The sequence below is a fragment of the Aulonocara sp. 'chitande type north' Nkhata Bay genome, linkage group LG16 (genome assembly GCF_057382095.1).
Source record: "Aulonocara sp. 'chitande type north' Nkhata Bay isolate Kocher_YH1m ecotype deep benthic linkage group LG16, A_spYH_male_GT1.1, whole genome shotgun sequence".
Lineage (NCBI taxonomy): Eukaryota > Metazoa > Chordata > Actinopteri > Cichliformes > Cichlidae > Aulonocara > Aulonocara sp. 'chitande type north' Nkhata Bay.
The window spans coordinates 31,219,178-31,238,327 of NC_141359.1; the positions used below are offsets into that span (position 1 = coordinate 31,219,178).

Consider the following 19,150-nt stretch of genomic DNA (forward strand, 5'->3'; position numbering starts at 1 on the left):
TAATTTACACAAGTGGAGGTATCAGTAGTCAGTATGAAAGTTATGTGTGACACTTTTTATGGCAATATCAGTTGTAGGAGAGGTGCGAAATGCAGAAAACGGGTTTAATTTATTTAGATATAAAAGTGCACAAAACCTGATGTAGTTTCACATGTAATGGTTTAAAACCACTTCAGGAGGCCATGTGGACTCCTGAAGTGGGAAAGTACAGTGACCAAGCTTGTAATTTAAAACATGTGTTGGTAGGAGTCTCTTCCAAGCGTCATTTGAATGAATAAGTCTTTAGGTTAGTCCAAGCAAAAAGCACTAAAATCCCAAACAAGAGGCAAACTACTTGAGGCAGCTTCTTGAAAACATCCATTAATATATCTCTTATAGAAAGACCCTTGATCAAGGCGAAAATGATTTGGAGAGATGAGCACAGATTCACCAGTGACAGGCTGCACCTGCAACAGACCCCAGGCGTCCTCACTCTTAGAAGCCTGCTTCATAAATGCAATTATTAGACAACTGTTCATAGTAACATGTGAAGAAACGACAGCTTGAGAAATCAGGTTTTTCACATGTTTATTTGTTACCCAATTAAATTAAATTAATATAGCACCAATTCACTGCAACAGTCACCTCAGTCCATCCACCAGGGTGGTATCACCGTTGTATATGAATGAAGTCAGCTGTAATTTGGTGCTTCCTCTTTTTTCTTCTCCCATGCGGTGTCCCCCTTCTGTCATCCTCACGGAAACCCTGAAGTAAAACCCTGACATGCTTCAAAAAGATACTAAAATAAAAAACAAACCTTCATACTGTACATACATACTTCACACCTGTACAATTAGTATTAACTTCTAGCTCTTGGTAAAACTTGCAAATTCCAAACAAACTTCACTGCAACTCTGTTCGCTCTTTTAAAATGCAACTATAAAAACTTATCAGTGTTGTAGATGTTATGAAGATCATCACGACGTAGAACAGGGAGGTCTTGCAGTACAATGGCGCACTTGTCTGTGAAATCTGGCTTGCAGAACTAAGCAATGAACAAATGGATTACAACATCATGAAACATTCAATAGCACAAAAAACTTCCAAAAACAGTAAAAGAGCCATCTTGTTTGAGCTAACAACTACTGCCTGGAGAAAGGAAAACTCATAGGTTTATTGTAATCAGCAGTAACGAACAAAACTGCTCATAAAATAATGTAAATTTTCAACAATTTAAAATAGCAATTTAAGTTTTACATGAGTTTATACTCACAATCTGCAGGATTTAGGCTCTTAACTTAAATGTTGTTATTGGGCCATTTCATCCACATCCTAATTTACTTACAATATTACAGAAATAGTTTCAGCCATGCAAGTTCAATATAATAATGGGAGAACAATCTGTGGAGTGAAGTCAGGCTCTTATAGAAACAGTCATGTTCTATACAAATTATACTTAAAATAATTGTCAGATATGATCCTAATCTCTTGACTCGTCTGTGGAGAATTTACATTACAATGCACCATGAATGCGCTTTAGGTGGCGAACTTCAAACAGGCCATTGGGTTTCTAGCTCTCCACATCTGTCCACAATACACAATTATATTTGAAGTTAACGAAGCAATCCCAAATTTGCTGCTCTTCTTCTCCTCCATCTGTTTGGCAGATTCAGCACAGTTTAATGCAGTTTCCTTTCTCCCCATGAAACAATGTCATTGTTTCCTTTGTTGTCACTCAATTTGTTTAACATTGCTCCACAACAATGAGTAAACTGCAACTCAATACAAGCTAGTATATTCTTCATTTCCAAACAAAGGTAAGTAATGTATGTAAGCCACGAAAGCTACTGGAATTAACAGTGTACAGTGAGGCAACTTAAGCTCTTTACAGTGTTTTTGAGGGAGACTTATCTTATTCTTATCAAAAATGTTCGCATCAGTAAAAGGGAAAAAGCTCATTATTTTGCAGCTTTGTTCTGGTTGTGCTAATTTGACATTGTCGAGGTCCTTTTTCATGTCTGCGATGAAATATTTATGGTGTGAAGAAAATATTCTGTAAGAATTATCTGGCTCTGTGGCTTTGTGTTAGGCATTACATCAATTGGAATAATTTTTTTTTCTAAAGGCCATTGATTCACTTTGAACAAGGAAATCTGTGAACAATTAAAAGGTGTATGAATATCTACCGGTGAAATTTAACAGGTTTTACATGCCTAAAACCACTTTGATGCCCAAAGGTGTCCTTTTACCTTCAGCAGTAGAATACATCAGACAGTTTTCCAAATGAATTTCTGTCAATTTTTTTTTGGATGAACATTAGAGGCACAGTAATTATTATTTTCTGTCAGAGGTTTGATTTTGATCAGTATAGCAGAGGAGTTTGTTCAGACAGCTGTGGGCTACAGCTTTGCCTAGTTTAATTGTTCCTTTCATCAGATACAGAAATATAGAAACATTGATGAACTAAAATCTTCACATTAAGGCTCAATTTAAAAATAGACTTCACCAAACACCAAAACTCCCCCTAAAATACTTCCCCAAACAAAACAAGACTGGCAAAAAGATATCCTCTCTGTATGAGAGTATGTCTGATGTCCTATTACATGTGACATAACTCATTTGATTAAGAGATTCTCTGCAGCTTGTGCATATTTAAATATCACATGGAGCATTTTTTGTCTGATCACATTTACTTTGTCATTTATCTTCCAGGCATTCACTGAATTTCCAGCCCAGCTCAAAGTAATTTTTTTTAAATAACCATACAGAAACTGAGAAAAACAATCAACACATTGTGATAAAAAAAGACCCGAAAAATCAACGAATAGATCAGAATTAAGATGGGTGGTATTGTATAGCTCATCTTTATTTGGTGACACTTATGGGCGTGGCTTATTTATATATGTTTTTTTCTCCTGTTATCAGTACTGTGACCCCCGTTGGCTGGCTTAACTGGCCATACCACTGCATCTATAGCTCATGGAGGCAGGGAAAAAGAGCCATAGTAAGTTTGGTGCCACAGTGATAAACATGCAGCTGATTGAGTTCACAACCCTGGCTTCAGGAGCAGCTGCTTGGGCTGCCAGACTGTTTGAGGTGCTGGCAGAATTGAGATACCTCTCTCTTTCAGATACTGCCACATACAACATCTTAACAGTCTGGGACTGAATTCATGTACGCATTGCATAATATACTGTCTGTTTTAGTGAAGTGATTAGTGACTCTGCAGTGCAGCTGTCTCTGATGTTTGTCTGCCAAGGTACCGAGCTGGGAACTGGTTTATGATATGGTGAAAAGCTTGGGTCTGTGGATGCTGCCAAGCCTGTTCATTAAATGCGGAGCTTCTTTTGAGATGCAGAATTTAATTTATTCAATGTTTGGATTAAAGTCTTATCTCTAAAATGTAACAGCAACTAGAAATCATTTAGCAGATGGCAATACACAAGGAATGGCCAAGTTCAGTGTATCAGCTGATGTTTTTGGAGCACACATTAGACATTTATTTTGTTTTATATATATCTGTCCTAAGTTTATATTGGCAAAATATCAAGGTCTTGACTTCCACCAGTGAGGCAGGTAGCTGAGGAGGGATTCCAGTTTTACAGTTTTTATAGTAATAGTACATTTACAGTATTAATAGTACTTATTAGCAGTTTTTGGAAAAGCTATGAAAGACGATAGAAATCATTACTTTTTCTTTCTATTCTCTTTTTTATTGAGTTTTTGTGAACCTCTGCAAACAACAAAACCACCAGAATACTGTACAAGGGATGGACATTTTAGACAACCTTAATGTCATTTACAGACCTCAATTTCAAGAAACACACTTGCACACATTGCAGAGCAAACATTCTGCCTTGTCAAAAGAGCTTTTAGCTGTGGGACTGGAGTATAGTGCCAAGCCAGGCGAGGTAAGCTCCTGAAGGGGGGTGAAAAGCATAAGGCAGGTTTAAGGTTGGAGGCAATTGTTGTCAGGAGAGAGGATGGCAAACACTTCTGCCTTTGAGCTTAACTTAAAGGTAGAAGATGTTAAGCAGAGAAAGCTGAAGAGACTGCACTGACCCAGTGTCAAATAGATGTGGTGGCTTAGGGTAATACATAATCTAGAGTTTGAACTACTACACTTATTTAAGCTAAAGCAGATACTAATTTATTTTAATCACCCAGTTTAATTACTCTTTGTAATTGCTAAATGTGAAATGAGGTAATCAGAATTCATTCATGTGTGATGTAAATGTGTATATTAAATTAGATGCCATTCTGTCAAAATGTTGATGAGATATTTCAATGAAACACTAAATTTTCACCCCACTGTGGTGCTAGATAAGGAGTCACCAAGATTAATCACCTGAGGACTCTGCATCAAGTTTGTGGGAGGTGTTTGAGCAGACTAATTGTTATTTTTCAGTCTGGACTAAAGTGGTGGAATCACTGGTTAACAGACTGGCAGTGACATCCCTTAAGCTGCATTGGCAAAAACAAAAGTGGTCGATTTAAAGCTCCCAGGATTGTACGAAGTGCCGTATTGTCCATCTTAAGGTTACTGCTGTGATTTAAAGCACACAAAAATACTTATTTCATTATCAACTAAAGGCAGAAATTCACAAGCGGTAAGAAAATGTCGCACATGCACCTTGACTCTAATAAACAACAGACTGAATAAAAAATGAATGAACTGTGTGTACATACTTGAAATTGAAATGTTTGCAATTGATTTTTCTCTGTCTACCAGGAGTACCTTTCTTCCACCCTATTTGTTGGCTTTTATTAAGTTAGTTGCCCGCTGGAGGAGGAGTGCAGCTGCAGAGACAAGCTCATTTGAGCCACAATGGAATGGCAGGGCAAAGCACTTAAAGGCCTTGGGAAATCAGGTCATTATGAGCCGTGGTTTTCAGGAGTATGACCAGAAAGGTCAATAAGAGAGCATGGAAGCACTGAGACAAAGTCAGAAGGCGTTAATAGGACTCAATTTCCATCTGGGTGAGCTCTCAGGAAGATCTTGGCTAGAGGGTTGACAGGTTGTCATTGAATATTATGGGAAGCAACTTCAACTCCTCAATTGTCATTGTCTTACATGCCCCCTGGAGACTGAGGGATAGACAAATAATCACTGCAAACCTTGCAGATTTATGCAAAATTTGTCGACAGCAAACTCACCTGCTGCTATAATGCACAACTTGCCCTTCGCCTTTTTAACAGCAGTACGTCTGAAAACTGGAAACATAATAATCCTTTTTTCTTATGCACAGAAACTTTCTCGGGGATCTTTGCACTGAGATGAAGAGTAGAGCGAATAAGAAAGAACAGATGAGTGGATTATAAATCACAGCAAAGTCCTACCTCTGGACCAGTATTTGCTGATCGTGTGTAAAAAAAGACATTGCATTCATGTCATGCATCTCTGTAGAGCTTCCCTGCATTTTCACACTGTTATTCATTACTTCTTGCCTTTTGCAGCTCACTAGCTATCAACTGTGTATCATGTGAAACATAAATAATAAAATGTCATTGCATGAGGCGTCAGATTTTTGCACTGTAGTTGAAAGATGTGAACATCATTGCCTCTTTTTTTCCTTGTCTGTTTTTGTCTTCCTCAGATTCCTTACAGTAGCTCGGGCTGCCTTGTGCCAACCAGAGTAGGAACATCAGTGGGTGAGTGCTTGACAGAGCCAGCACCGGGGAGTTAATACCAGTCACTGCTGGAGGTGTGACACAGTCCCAGCCCACAACACATTGATTCACACAGGATTAAGCCACTGCATGATGCTTCAGGTTGAAGGCCTGGTGCAGGTGATTTACTCTCCCCGTCAAACTTAACATCTTTGGACCATCCTCTGCCCTGTTCCTGCTTTCGGTGGGACTACTAAAAAAAAGCATCTGCTACTGTAACAACCAGATCACCGAAAGGGATGACTGGCAGTCATCTTGCTCAGGTACATTTTACATCATGTGCATGGTGTCCAATTAAGAGTGCAGCTGTTTATGAATTTAGTTATCCAAATGTGCGTTTTCTTTATTTTAAGGGTGGAAAAAATATTTTTTTCAGAATTTATGATCAGATTGAGACTAATGCTCAACTGTCAAGATGCTGACTCCCAAGATTCCATCAAAATTGAACTGAATTCCACTCATTTTGAGCTATATATCTGTGCTCTTTTGTTTTACAGCTGCAATGAAAATACAAAAGAAGCTAAACATTCTGGAAATGACAAACACGTTTTATATAATGAGCTGTCACCATCCATTCAGGCAGCATAATAGTGGCACTGTCTTTGTTACTGTTCTAAATAGACTAAAACTCCTGGTGTCAAAGGAATTAAAGAATCAAATGTAGTGCAATACTCTTTAAATACCAATCTATACAGAAACAGAAGAAACCGACTGCTAAAATAAGCCTCGGATCAAAGGAATACAAAAAAATGTGTTGTGCATTTGTGATTCTTTCAATGCTGTCATGGTCATTCCTGCCAAGGAAAACATCTGCAAAAATCAGCTCCTTTGGATGTAGATGGATTTCTGTTTTCATATTGCCAACCCCAATCAAAAACAATTACATGCGCTACAATGTGGAAAAAATACTCGCAGCTGTGTTAACCTGAATCCACTTGATGCAACACACAAAGAATGGCGCAGCGATATAGATGGGAGTTTAAGCTTAGAATCTGAAGCGGGAATGAGCTGGTTGGCTACATAATTATGTGGAAATCCAGAGAAGAGGGTGGCATCTCTGGTAAACAGACTGGGATCAAATGCCTTTGTTTTCACTCCAGACAGAACAGGGTGTTTGGCTTATTTAAAGAGAGGCTGGAGGATCGCATGGTGATTGTTCAGAGCCTTGGCATACCAAATTAGCTTTTGCCATTCATTTGGAAACATCTAATCAAACATTAATTATTGTGACCACCTGTGAAAGGGAGGGGTGTAGAGTGTTGCTCATCTGCTCCCTTATGCTAGCTGCAGGGTTTTTCTCGCTGAATTCAATGAGTGAGCCCCAAACAAGGACCACAGGAGACAGAGGAGCAGATTGCATTCCATCAGATCGTGGAGTATCTAATAAGACTCACACCAGCATCTGAGCCATGCTGCTGTTTGCCAGGTTTTCTACGGCCACTGAGAGCCTAGCATGATTCCTTTGACCCAGATATTTAGCAGCTTAAGAGCTTTTCTTTTTTAAGATTTTCAGGATAGCCTGTATTACTCACCCATTCTGAGATGCGCTGGCTGGATGAGCACAATTGCTGCTGAATCTCGCAAAGATATCTTACAATAGAGTAATCTCGATTGTCTACCTTTTTGTACTTTGAAAAACAAAACTGGCATGCCTTGGGGTCATGCTTGTTTCCATTGCTTGTTTGTGTTCAAGACCATGTTTTCCAATCAGTTGTGACATGGTCTGTCAGCCCAAGAAGAGTGCTGCTTGTCCTGTGCATAGTCAAATAAGAGTGGCTGGAGGGTGCGTGTAATATAGGTGCAGTCAGGTATGGCTTCCAGAGCAGTGCAGCCCAAGAGAATGGCTAGTAATCAGCAACCAGAGGTATCTAATTGGCATATGGCTATGTGAGTGCCAGACTGGTCTGCTCACTCATCCAAGTAGAATACATCTTCTAGCCATCAAAAAATGTGAGACAAAGGCAGTTCTAATAAAAATTGTGAATACATTATCTTCAGAGTGGATGAGTTATTTAAAGGAGAAAGTGGAAGAGATGGAGAGGGAGACAGAGCGGGAGTGAAAAAGAGCACTCGCTGTTCTTTGCCTGACAGAACCCCATGAGGCAAATTGGTATTGAGAATAGATACAAACAATAGTTATGTGTTGAATTGCCAAACCCTTGGGCCTGAAGCCCTCCAACACACACAAAAAAGAGCAAACCATTTTGACTATAGAATAACACATCAAAGCCAGAGGAGAATTGGACAGTCCATCAAAAACTGTGCATCTGGCAGCCCACTTCTGGGCACCAAGCCATCTCCATCCAAGCATTTCTTTCTCATTAAACAAATTTTACCCCCACCAAAACATAGCTAAAGCAGCAAAGTCAAAATCTAATTTCCCTGAATGAAATCAAGCAAAAATAATTCAGCTGCCAGCGCTTTCACAGGCACGCCATGTGTAAATAATCTTAAATCTCAAATGGCTGCTGCCTCTCAGAAGTTAATCTACCATTAGATACTCTCTATGATACTTACTATCGTATACTATCGGGACAAAATGTAGAAAAGCCTCTCTGTTGTATTGATGTGGAATGTCAAAAGAAAAATTAAAAACTTGTCCTGTACAGAATCAGTAGATTAGAAAATGCTTACCACAGTCGCACAGATTACATCTAATTCATGACAGATGTGACTTTGAAATAAAATAAACTCTCAGTGATGTTAGTATTGGATGTGTGGATCACCAGCTTAATACCTCGGCTTGCATAAACATAAAATGTTTTGCTATTCTTTATGTGCTGCAAATTCCCACGGTGCCTAAATCAGCTGTATTTGATATTAAGACCAATTTTTTGCTAAACCTATGCAGCAGAAATTGCTTTTGTCTCATGTTTTATGATTACAGAATGTCAAAAAACTGCAGGGGAGCTCAGTGGGACGATAAGTCAATAATAACAAATCTCTCAATACCCAAGTGCCACAGTGTAGCAAAAATTGTTTTTGGAAAATGAATCACTGCAGTCATGAACACCAGTCTTTCAAAGCATAAGGTGTTACAGATTTAATTTCATATTCATTAATTTTGCTGTTGGTGCAACACAATTAGAGGCCTAGTGAATCCAGGACTAATCCTTAACACTCCTAGGACACGAATCACAGTAGCAGGAGATAGGAATAAATGAGCTGCAATAAAAAGGTACTAATACCCTGTATTACTCCAAGCTTAGAGCCTCGCCTTCCATCAGTGCTTGTTTCCACACCTCCTTTGGGACGCTGAGATACTCTTGCCACTCTGTCTAATTATTTTTGATCTATGTAGGTGGAGAAGAAGCCATAGTATCCCACAACTATCAACTACAACAGCAAAGCTGTTTTACAAGTCAAATCTTATCCATCCGGCACTATGATCCATGTGTGAAAAAGTCTGATGGACTTGGAAAGTGACACCTAATATTACATTTCTGGGCTGGAGGATTCAGTGGGAAGGTGGCCAAGGTTTCTGATCATATTTATGAATGAGCTGATGATGAATTTCATTTTCCTCCCACAGGAGTAAGAGAGGAAGCAATGGGCTGGACTATGACTCTAAAAGATGACTTTGGGGTCATTGCCTGGACACGGCAAGCTGGGAGCTACCTAAGCCTCTTCCTCCTCTTGTCTCTCTTTTCCATATCTGTCCGTTTAGACAACGTGTATCCTAGAGACCACCATTTTTCATGGAAAGCAGGTAAAATATTTATTCTATCTTATTACAAGTGCATTAATAAAGGTCCTGTTTTGACTTATATTTAAATTAAGATATGCAATCCACCTGCTTGCATGTAAAACAACATAATTTTGTTCTTAATGGTAATTTAAAAAGTCAAATCTCTTTGAACCTGTTGAGGATCATGGCGATAAGATACGCAGCACGTGGAAGCACACATTTGCACACATGCATTTTCAGTGAAACCAGTTTTGTGGGGAAAATATTCCTTCTTTTTTTGACACACATTGGACTGCAGTTGGACATCATCAAGCCTTCAGGCTCAAGTGCCTGGGGTGAAGAGAATAATAATGCTTTTTTTTTTTTTTCTTGTAGAGTATTCACTCACAGCCCCAAAATGACAAGGACAGCTACAGTTGTTACAGCAGAGTGGCATGGTTATTAAGATATTGAGGCATATGAAATAGTCTTCCTGGCATGCTTAGTGAATTTATGGCCCCAGTTATATATAGTACACATTGTTGTAATGGAAAACATGCTGCGTATTGAGCTGTACAAATCCCTTATTCAAACACATTCACATGCACTCACACCTAAAATGTGTTTTACATCTCCTGTGTGTTATCTATGCATCCATTTGGTAATTTCCATGCAAATTATTAACATTTTTGTAAATTAATCACCTTTTGGAAACCTGTACTGTAAGCTGATGTCATTCTTTTTTTAACAAGAATTTTGAGGCAAACTCAGAATTCATCCTTTGTTCGCTTCACCAATTCAATTGAAAATGCATTTGCAAAGCAGCTTGAGGAGGAAAATTTGGCCTTCCCACACAAAAGCCCCACTTGCTGTGCGATTAGCACTTTCATTTCTCACTCTGTGGTTGGGTAATGACACTGCCCAAGTGATAAAGAGATTGATTAATTTCACTTGAAAGAGCTTATGTTCAAAACGGATGTAACCGGAACACCAAGTGTGAGGATTTGACATCCTTTCAGAGCTAAGATGGCTTATAAGTTGTTTCTTAAATGGAAATGAAAATCAATTTACAAAGAAGAAAGGGAATCTCAAACTTAACATACCTCACCTCTGAATAAATCCTCCTAATGTCTGTTTGACTGCAGGAAAACTGTTCGTCTCAAACTGCTGTTATCACAATGCTTTGATTTGAACTGCGGAACGACACAAACTCGAGTCGCACAAACACAGATTGAACACTTACTGTATTCGCATTGTATTGTGCTGATGAATGTCATTGATGTGAGCCACATATTTGTCTTAATGTCGGCAGCGGCTCCAAGCTTAATGTCTTAACGCAGACTATTAGGTTCATGTTGGCAAATATTGACAGGAACCATTTGAATACTTAATTTAGCTGACAGGCAAATCTTTTTCTTTAGGAATTGTCATTGTAGCAAAGATCTGTTCTCAATTAGCACAGCCACCCTTTTGTATGTCTGGCGTGTCTATCTAGGCCAGCAGCATTGTGGGGTAAGTCTTTTGTGTGAGCCAGTTCCCAGAGCTGTGGCTAAGCTGCGAGTCTCAGGCTGAAACAGGGAGCTGGAGCTATTTAAGCTTGACCTTCATCAGTGTCTTGAAGAACAAAATAGAACAGTGAGACACTGCTGCTAATGGCATTATTATTTCACCCTTAAAATAAATTGCTAAAAGAAATTCCCTTTAACATCTATAGATAACTTTCCTGGCAGTCAGTGCCACATTTCCAGGGTCATAGTCCTGTTTGCATCAGAATGCAGATATCGTGAGTGGAGCATTTTAAGTAGGATTTATTTAAGCATCTGCTTTTAAACATGCCACTGTGCTCATCCGGTGTCAGCTTTAGTCTACTGCAGTAAGTAAGGGCTTCTTTTCCAAGTTTTCAGTTGTCATCACTGAGATTAACGTAACTGTTCCAAAGAGGGTCTAAGGTGTTGGGATTTAGCTCTCAAAATGTATTTGTCTTTTTTTTTATAGTAAAGAAACAAGAAAACAGTCTTCCTGGGTACGTGTTAGCGTTCATCCCAAATGATTTCTATTATACATCAAAGCTTGTTTATTTTCTTTCTAAAAAACAAAAATAAAACGACACCCTCATTTAAGTTTTCATTTTCCTTCTTTGACTTGAGGACCAAGCTAGTTCAGGAAATTGATATGTCTTTAAATCCCAGAAGAAGAAGACAACATTGGTATTCTGGGGCGATCGTGGCTCAAGAGTTGGGAGTTCGCCTTGTAATTGGAAGGTTGCCGGTTCGAACCCCGGCTTGGACAGTCTCGGTCGTTATGTCCTTGGGCGAGACACTTCACCCGTTGCCTACTGGTGGTGGTCAGAGGGCCCGGTGGCGCCAGTGTCCGGCAGCCTCGCCTCTGCCAGTGCGCCCCAGGGTGGCTGTGGCTACAAGGTAGCTTGCCATCACCAGTGTGTGAATGTGTGTGTGGATGACTGGTTGTGTAAAGCGCTTTGGGATCCTTAGGGACTAGAAAAGCGCTATACAAATACAGGCCATTTACCATTCTGATGTATTTTAACAGTACACTGGAGACTGCATTTTCTATTTTTTAACTAATATTATTTCCCTATTTACACCTCTTAGTTCTTCCTCCTTTTTTTATTACACAAAATATTATTTTATTATATTGTTGGCTGGAGTCTGCTGAAAAACTCCAGGATGTAATCTACTCTTCATCTAAATTATGTGGGAACCTTCAGCAGGAAGATTCAGCTGAAGGGCAATGATTTTCAAAAGATTGAGAAATCAATAAAGGTTTTCCTTAATGAGAGATATCTCAGCCGCTCCTGGATTATTTAAAGGACTTACGGGGCTGAAGCCCCAGGATCCAGTCTGTAAATCATCTTAAATTGGTTCAGCTTAAAAGCGTAAGAGTCCCTGCTGCTTTAAAAATGTGACTTAATTGAACTTGGGTAGAATAATTTTTTAAAAAACAATGTGAGCTAACGGAACTTGGAGAATCACGTTAAAGAAACCTAAGAGATTCAGTTGGCATTGTTTTCAAATGTCTGTTTTCTTCAATCTCCCAAAAAACAAAGGATGATGGGGAGACTTTCAGGTGCACATTGTTTTAAAGTCAAAAGACTTTAAAAGAAGAAAAGTTCTAAAGTTGTGTAAGAATAACAAATCCAAACTCCTCCAAAAACAGCACAGATGTATTTAAAATTCAACTTGAAATCAACAGTACATAATCACCTTAGTTGATCCCACTTAATTCCCGTATAAATATAGGGACCCGATGGATTTGCTGACGAGCTATGGTTAAAACAATCATTACAGCGCTGCATATGTGAGATGTTTGACTGTAAGAAAAAATAAACTCTATATGTGCTTTGATACAGTCAGGCAACATTTACATTTCATTTCAGGGTCTGAGTGTATTTATTTGCAATTTCACCACACTGTTGCACCATCAAAGCTGAAATCAAACATCACTGCTGCACAGAGCTTCTGTTGTTTCTCAAAAGTAAGCTCAAAGGAGGCAGTGTGCAAGGATCAAATCTTTGGGGATTCACTTTTAACCAAATGGCACTGAATAATTTACAGAGGTCTTTTTTTGATTTACCGTGGCAAAGAAAAAAAACACACACACACACACACACACACACACACACACACACACACACACACACACACACATACATTAGGCAAATGTATTTTGAAGCAGTTAACATCAGTTGATAAGATGTTGCAATTCAACAGTATCAGGTTACACTCAGTTGCAGTAGTTTTCTTTTGCAGACACAAACAAATCAACCTGTTAGTTATTACTTCTATAGTCAGTCCTATGGCGTGTAGGTGTCACGGCTGCCGAGGCGAGCCGTGTGGAATTAGAAGGACCCAAGATGCAGGCAGTGGATGAGATGCTGGTGAGTTTATTTACACAGTGGTGAGAAGGCAAAACAGGCAAGAGGGAAGACAAAACTAAAGACCTGAACTGGGAAAGCTAAATGACAAACCTGAGATGAAACAAAAAGGGAAGCGAGGCAGCGAGCCGAGCAGGACACCAAGGAACTGACGCGGAGTTACACAGACGAACCAGCAACAGGCAGGAGAACACACAGGGCTTAAATACACACACCAGTAATCAGGGGATGAGAGACAGGAGGGCAATACAGCTGGGAGGAATCTGGGCTGACGGGACAGGGGAAACGTAAACTGATCACACTCACATACGACACGGACCTTCACAATAAAACAGGAAATTCAGACACATGGAACCAGACAAGACATTGAACTAAACAGACAGATTCACAAACAGATGGGGAGACACCATAGACAGACAGATACAGACGCAGACTCAGAGGCAGATCGAAAATAACACAGAACTTAAACAATCATCATCTAGAAAATGATAACAAACTAAAAGCGCTGGGTCACCGACCCAGGACCATGACAGTAGGTAGTTAAATTGTTTTCCTTTTTTTTACTGGGCATCAAAAGTTGGCCTGATAAGGGGGACATTCAAGAGTGCATCATAAATATGCACAGTAATTATTATGCGCAGTACTAGCTAGAGATGTGCTCATTTGAAGTTTTGTAAGTAGCAACAGGGAATAACACAAACAGTAGATACTCTGGTGTGACCAGTAGCACTGATTCAAAAGGACCTTTACAAAGAAGATAAGTTGAAAATGACAAATTACGTGCTCAAAAGGAAAAAAGAAAAGCTTTTTGGAAATCAGAGAATCTATTCACAAGCACCCACTGTAACCTGATTACTCACAGAAGATGAATCCAAATAGTCCACAACCCATTTGGAGTGCATGATTTCAGCCATTCCACCTTGAACACACAGTTATTTATACTTCAAAATATCTAGATACATCTATGAAAGCCGTTATTGTATTTCATCTAGGTATGCTGCTAGGCTCCAGTATTCTGTGACGGTTTTGGGGTTTTAGCCTCGCTAAGTAGCTCAAAAAAGATGTTTTTCAAAAATGGGATCAAAACTGGAAATGTCACTCTCACATTAAACATTAATAAACACACAATAGCACAGACTAACCATCCTAAGAAAAGGCAGGATGCTGCTTTTAGCATAAGGCAATTTAACCCCCTTCAAATGAATATTAGAGAGACTGATAACAACATGAAAAAAACCTCACTTCTAAGCAATATTGATCTTTTTCTACCACACTAATTTGTTTTAGGGTGGAAAAAGCATTATAGGAGGCTGCTGAACTGAAAGCTCCAACAGGAGGTCGAGTGTAGTAGCCAACACCAGGCAATCTTATATGTTTGCAAACAACAAAGCAAAACCACTCACCCATTAGTGCATTATCCATGCTACATAAATATCATGTTGCGCTTATTACTCACAAATGATCAGCTTCACTACCAAAGCTGACAGGGATGTAATTAGATTTTATGTATTTCTAATCAGCATTAGAAATAATAATGGTCATTTGTTCCCTAAAACCTAAAATCGTGGCTCATCTGGAGGAGGTCAAGTCTCTTTTGCAAACACAGCTTCCTAATTCAATAAAACAGATCATTTCCCCGCGAGTCAAGTGATAACATGAGTTAGTAATGCTGTTAAATTACACTTGTTTTTTTCAGCTAAACAATAAGAGTTGAAGGACTGCTCTCAAACAAAATTACATGAAGTTGAAAATATATAATGCATACTTTTACCAACACCATGTTATACAAACTTTTATTTTACGTTGGCTCCTTTGTTGTTTAATACTGTTGTTAATTATGTCACAAATGACTCTGCACCTGACGAGCAGCCAATCCACAGTACACTGAACTCCTGTGGGTGGATGGCAGACCCATTAGCACTTTTAGGTTATGCCTGACTGGGTCCAATGTGTTAAAGCTACCAGACCTGGATCTAGAGTGACAACCTGGTAACCCTGTCCCAGGCCCATGCCACTTGATCGCTTGATCTCCATGTCGGCATAGAGGTCAATCAATCTTATTCTGTTTCTTCACCCAAGACCACTTAACCCCACCAGTGACAAACATAAACATACAACCCACTCCATCATGACAAGTTGTCAATTTCTGGAGAAGAGTTAAGTGGTTTGGGCATCTGAAGAGTATGCCTCCGTGATGCCCCCTAGGCAAGGTGTTTCAGGCGTGTGGTACTGGGAGAAGGCCCTGGGGCCGACCCAGGACACACTCTGGAGATTATATTTCTTGGCTGGCTTGGAAATGCCTCATTGACCTCCCAGATGAACAGGGAGGGCAGAGGGGTGATTTTCTGCTAAGAGAATTCTCTGCTGCCCCGATGAACCAAACCTGGATAAGTGTCAGAACATGGATGGATGGATGGATGGATGAGGTCACCCAGCACTCCCAGTACTGGCACCAAGCCTGGATAAATGGCCTGTGGCAAACCCTTGGAAAATAAGGGAGCAGTCTCACTTGCAGAAAACTGCTCGTCAATTAACTGACTTGAACAAAACAATCAAAAATGAACAAGTGGCAGAATTTACAATAAAAAAAAATATTGTCAACAACACTGTAAGTGACAGCTCAATTATTTATGAATCATGAATTCAAACCATGAAGAAGGAGATTTTTGTAGTGTAGTAACAAGTGCTGTAGAGCTCAAAAACAGCTCCCTGTAGAGACAGACCCTTAATCAATACACAATTAGAAACAGATTGGTGTTTGAAGAGTGTTAACTCCTAAATTCATGTGCCGATCACGTTTCTTAATAAATAGACTAAATGACTGAAGTAAACTCTGAGCATAATTTTAAATCAAGAGATTTCATGTCAGAAGTCGTGTTTATGCACTTCCAAACTGAAAACCCAAAATGACAGTTATTGCAAGTTATATATTTTTATTATGTTGATGACAAACAGTTAAATTTGCTCCACTATATTTCAATACAAAGTCTCAAAGTGATCTTTCTCCTTAATCCAGCCGACATCATTCCCATAAAAGCCAAATCAGTAAAATGGGCAAGAGGTAACTTTTAATTCAGTGAGTGAATTCAGAGACAATCCTGGTAGTCTAGTCTCTTTGTGATAAACTGAATGGATTCACTTCATTATATTTATTTATTATTTTATTAACCTTCATTTAACCAGGAAGATCCCACTGAGATTAAAAATCTCTTTTTCACGGGAGACCTGGCAAGATAGGCAGCAGCAAGTGTCTCACAGTTACAGAAATGGCTCAATTAAACAAAGGCAGCAACAACACACATGCAAAAAATAAAATAAAATAAAATAAAACATAAAATAAAATTCAGTAAAATTCAATAAAGTTCAAATAAAAATAAAAAAATCACTTTGGCAGCATCAAACTGAGGAAAAACCATTTTCATCATCTTTCACCATGAATTTTAACAGGATTTAACAAAGCTACTTGTCCACACTCTGTTATTTAATGGCTTCCTCCTCGCTCGATGTATAATGCATTAGTTTGTGTCATAGCAGTAAATATGTGTGAATCAATGGTTTCTTTTGACTCATCAAGTTGTTTAAAAATAATTATTACGTGTTTTCATTTTAAGTAATATGGTATCTGTAGAGTGTTGTGATATAGAGACTAAGCACAGTCTGTTTACAAATCCACAGTTATTTCTCAGATCCAGCAGGGATAGGATTTTGTGCTTTTGTTTATGGATTACATACAGATATTCATTATTTACTCTCATTTTGTTTGTTCTAAACAATCTAAAGGGAAGATACAAATGTGTCAGAGATGGCAGGTTTCCTAAAAGTTTAATATGTTTTTAGAAAATACGCTCACAGAACTCATTTATTTTAATGCAATCATAACAAACACCACTGCCAGGTGATTTGTCCTGCGGGCTCTGGCGTTGTCAGCAGTTTGACAACAGCTGTGGATCCTTGTCACAGTGGGATTTCTTCTGCCGCAAATGAAGAGCTTTAAAAGTAAATAAGCTGTGATTCACACAGGGAAGAAAGCGGCTGGTGCTGCACAGCTCTGTGACAATGCAGTGATTTAACAAACTATTTTATTTTAAGTTTTAGATTACTCTTCTTTAGCGGCAAGCCACAGCGGTTATTTTTTGTTTTGTTTTGCTGCACAACAAGATCACACTGTTATTAAATGGGTCCCTCTCGAACTTAAAATTCCATCCATACAATTTTGCAGAAGAATAAAAATAGGGCGTTTGTGTTTAAATATTGTGTTGTCAGAAGTGTCTGTTATGCGCAAAATGTCCTTTGGTGGTGGTGCGTGATGTGCCTAGTTATGGCATTAGTTAGATGCAGCTGTCACTACCAATTTGTCATGTTCCCCCAAAAAGTAACATTGGTATGAAAAGATCTTTTTCTTTATCTTAACCAAACAGCAATTAAATTGCCTAATTTAGTAAACGCCTTTACCTTTCAAAGCCTAGCCAACAACCTTTTAGAGCCTAAACCTAACAAAGCAGATTTTAGGAGAACTTCAAAGAAAACTAGACAGAGATGTGGGGTGGGGGGCAAAAACAAATGCAACACAGAAACAGGCCTGAACTATGGGTTGTGGTAAATCAATTTCCTCTTATAAAACTATTTCAGTGAGAAAATGCAGGAAATAAGCTAAATCTTCTCAACCCTGATGAGAGGCAAAGTCATGCAGCACAGTCTTAGATAAAGACAATGTTAGCATACTGACAGAGGTGGAGCAGAGTGAGCAAAACCAGGAGAAGTGAAAGAGGAATGCTCATTAGACGTACTAAAAGGTAGTGTGGCAGACAATAATGAATACAAAAAATATGGACTGTGGTCTGATGGCCTTGGAGAACAGAGACAAACCCATCATTAGCCAGATACTGAAACTGATAATGAATACAAAAAACATGGACTGTGGTCTGATGGCCTTGGAGAACAGAGACAAACCCATCATTAGCCAGACACTGAAACTGACAATGAGGAGATATTTACAGCATGGGGGAAATGGAAGTGACAACAAAATAGACCAGCACGAATAGCTCTTATGACATTGAGGAATGGAGGGAAAATATAAGAGAACATGCAGACCTTCCTTGCTAAATTTATGCATGAACTTAATTTCCTGTGGAAGGTACATAATCTGAGTGTTTTTCTCTGTTTGCCTTTGATAAAAACTCTTAAACTTTCAAAGTATTTCTCGTATTTTATTTGTGTGCTATTAATTATGCAGGTTGCCGGAACAATTCAGCAAATTGCTACAAGTATGTGCAGTGTGTTATTCCATTAAAAATTGAATTTCTTTTTTTCTGCTTTCACACATGTCCCTTGGGTTGTGTAAGCCTAGTACACAAAGTCAGCCTGATTAGGACAAAGGGGAATAAAATGTAGCATTGACTATTGAGCTGAATACACCCATTTTTTTCTTCTTCTTCTTATTTTTTTTTTGTTAAACCACTCATTGTATTTTAAACATTGCCTTGGGTGTGTCTTTGACAGAAAACGCCAAGAACAAAGTTGATAGGAAACAAATTATTTCCTTGAAGTATTTCAATTAGATCACCATAAAAAACTGATATTTATTAATGGCAAGCTGTATTAATTAAGCTATCAAACAACCTTGACAAAATCAGTTTTGTATGTTGATTGTTGATGTGAGATCTCATTTGAACTTGCGTCTTTCCTTTTGACTGGAATGGAACAGACTGAGGTTATCATAAAAGCCGGTGGCTAGTCTCATGAGAGCTACAAGGCAGTACAATCCAAGCAGTCAGATCCTTAATCCTATGAGAATATTCTCACAGAACAGTTAGCTTTCAGAGCAGCTCTCCTCTCTGAAGTCTCTTTCAAACGAAGCGAAGGCCTTTCAGATCACTCTTATACAAAATGTTCCAATTCTGAACAAATCTTCCCCAGTTTAAATTTTCCATAAGAGGATT

At 38.8% G+C, this 19,150-nt stretch overlaps 1 protein-coding gene across 1 annotated transcript in view; it reads left to right on the forward strand.

The window, feature by feature from the left end:
- The window catches only part of thsd7ba (thrombospondin, type I, domain containing 7Ba), a 191,172-nt gene that overhangs the window by 37,788 nt on the left and 134,234 nt on the right, over positions 1-19,150 (forward strand). Inside the window, exons 2-3 of the mRNA XM_086266240.1 lie at positions 5,577-5,912; positions 9,182-9,358. Coding sequence (XP_086122366.1) covers positions 9,199-9,358 — 160 coding nt within the window. The 5' untranslated portion in view covers positions 5,577-5,912; positions 9,182-9,198. The remainder of the gene's footprint in view (positions 1-5,576; positions 5,913-9,181; positions 9,359-19,150) is intronic.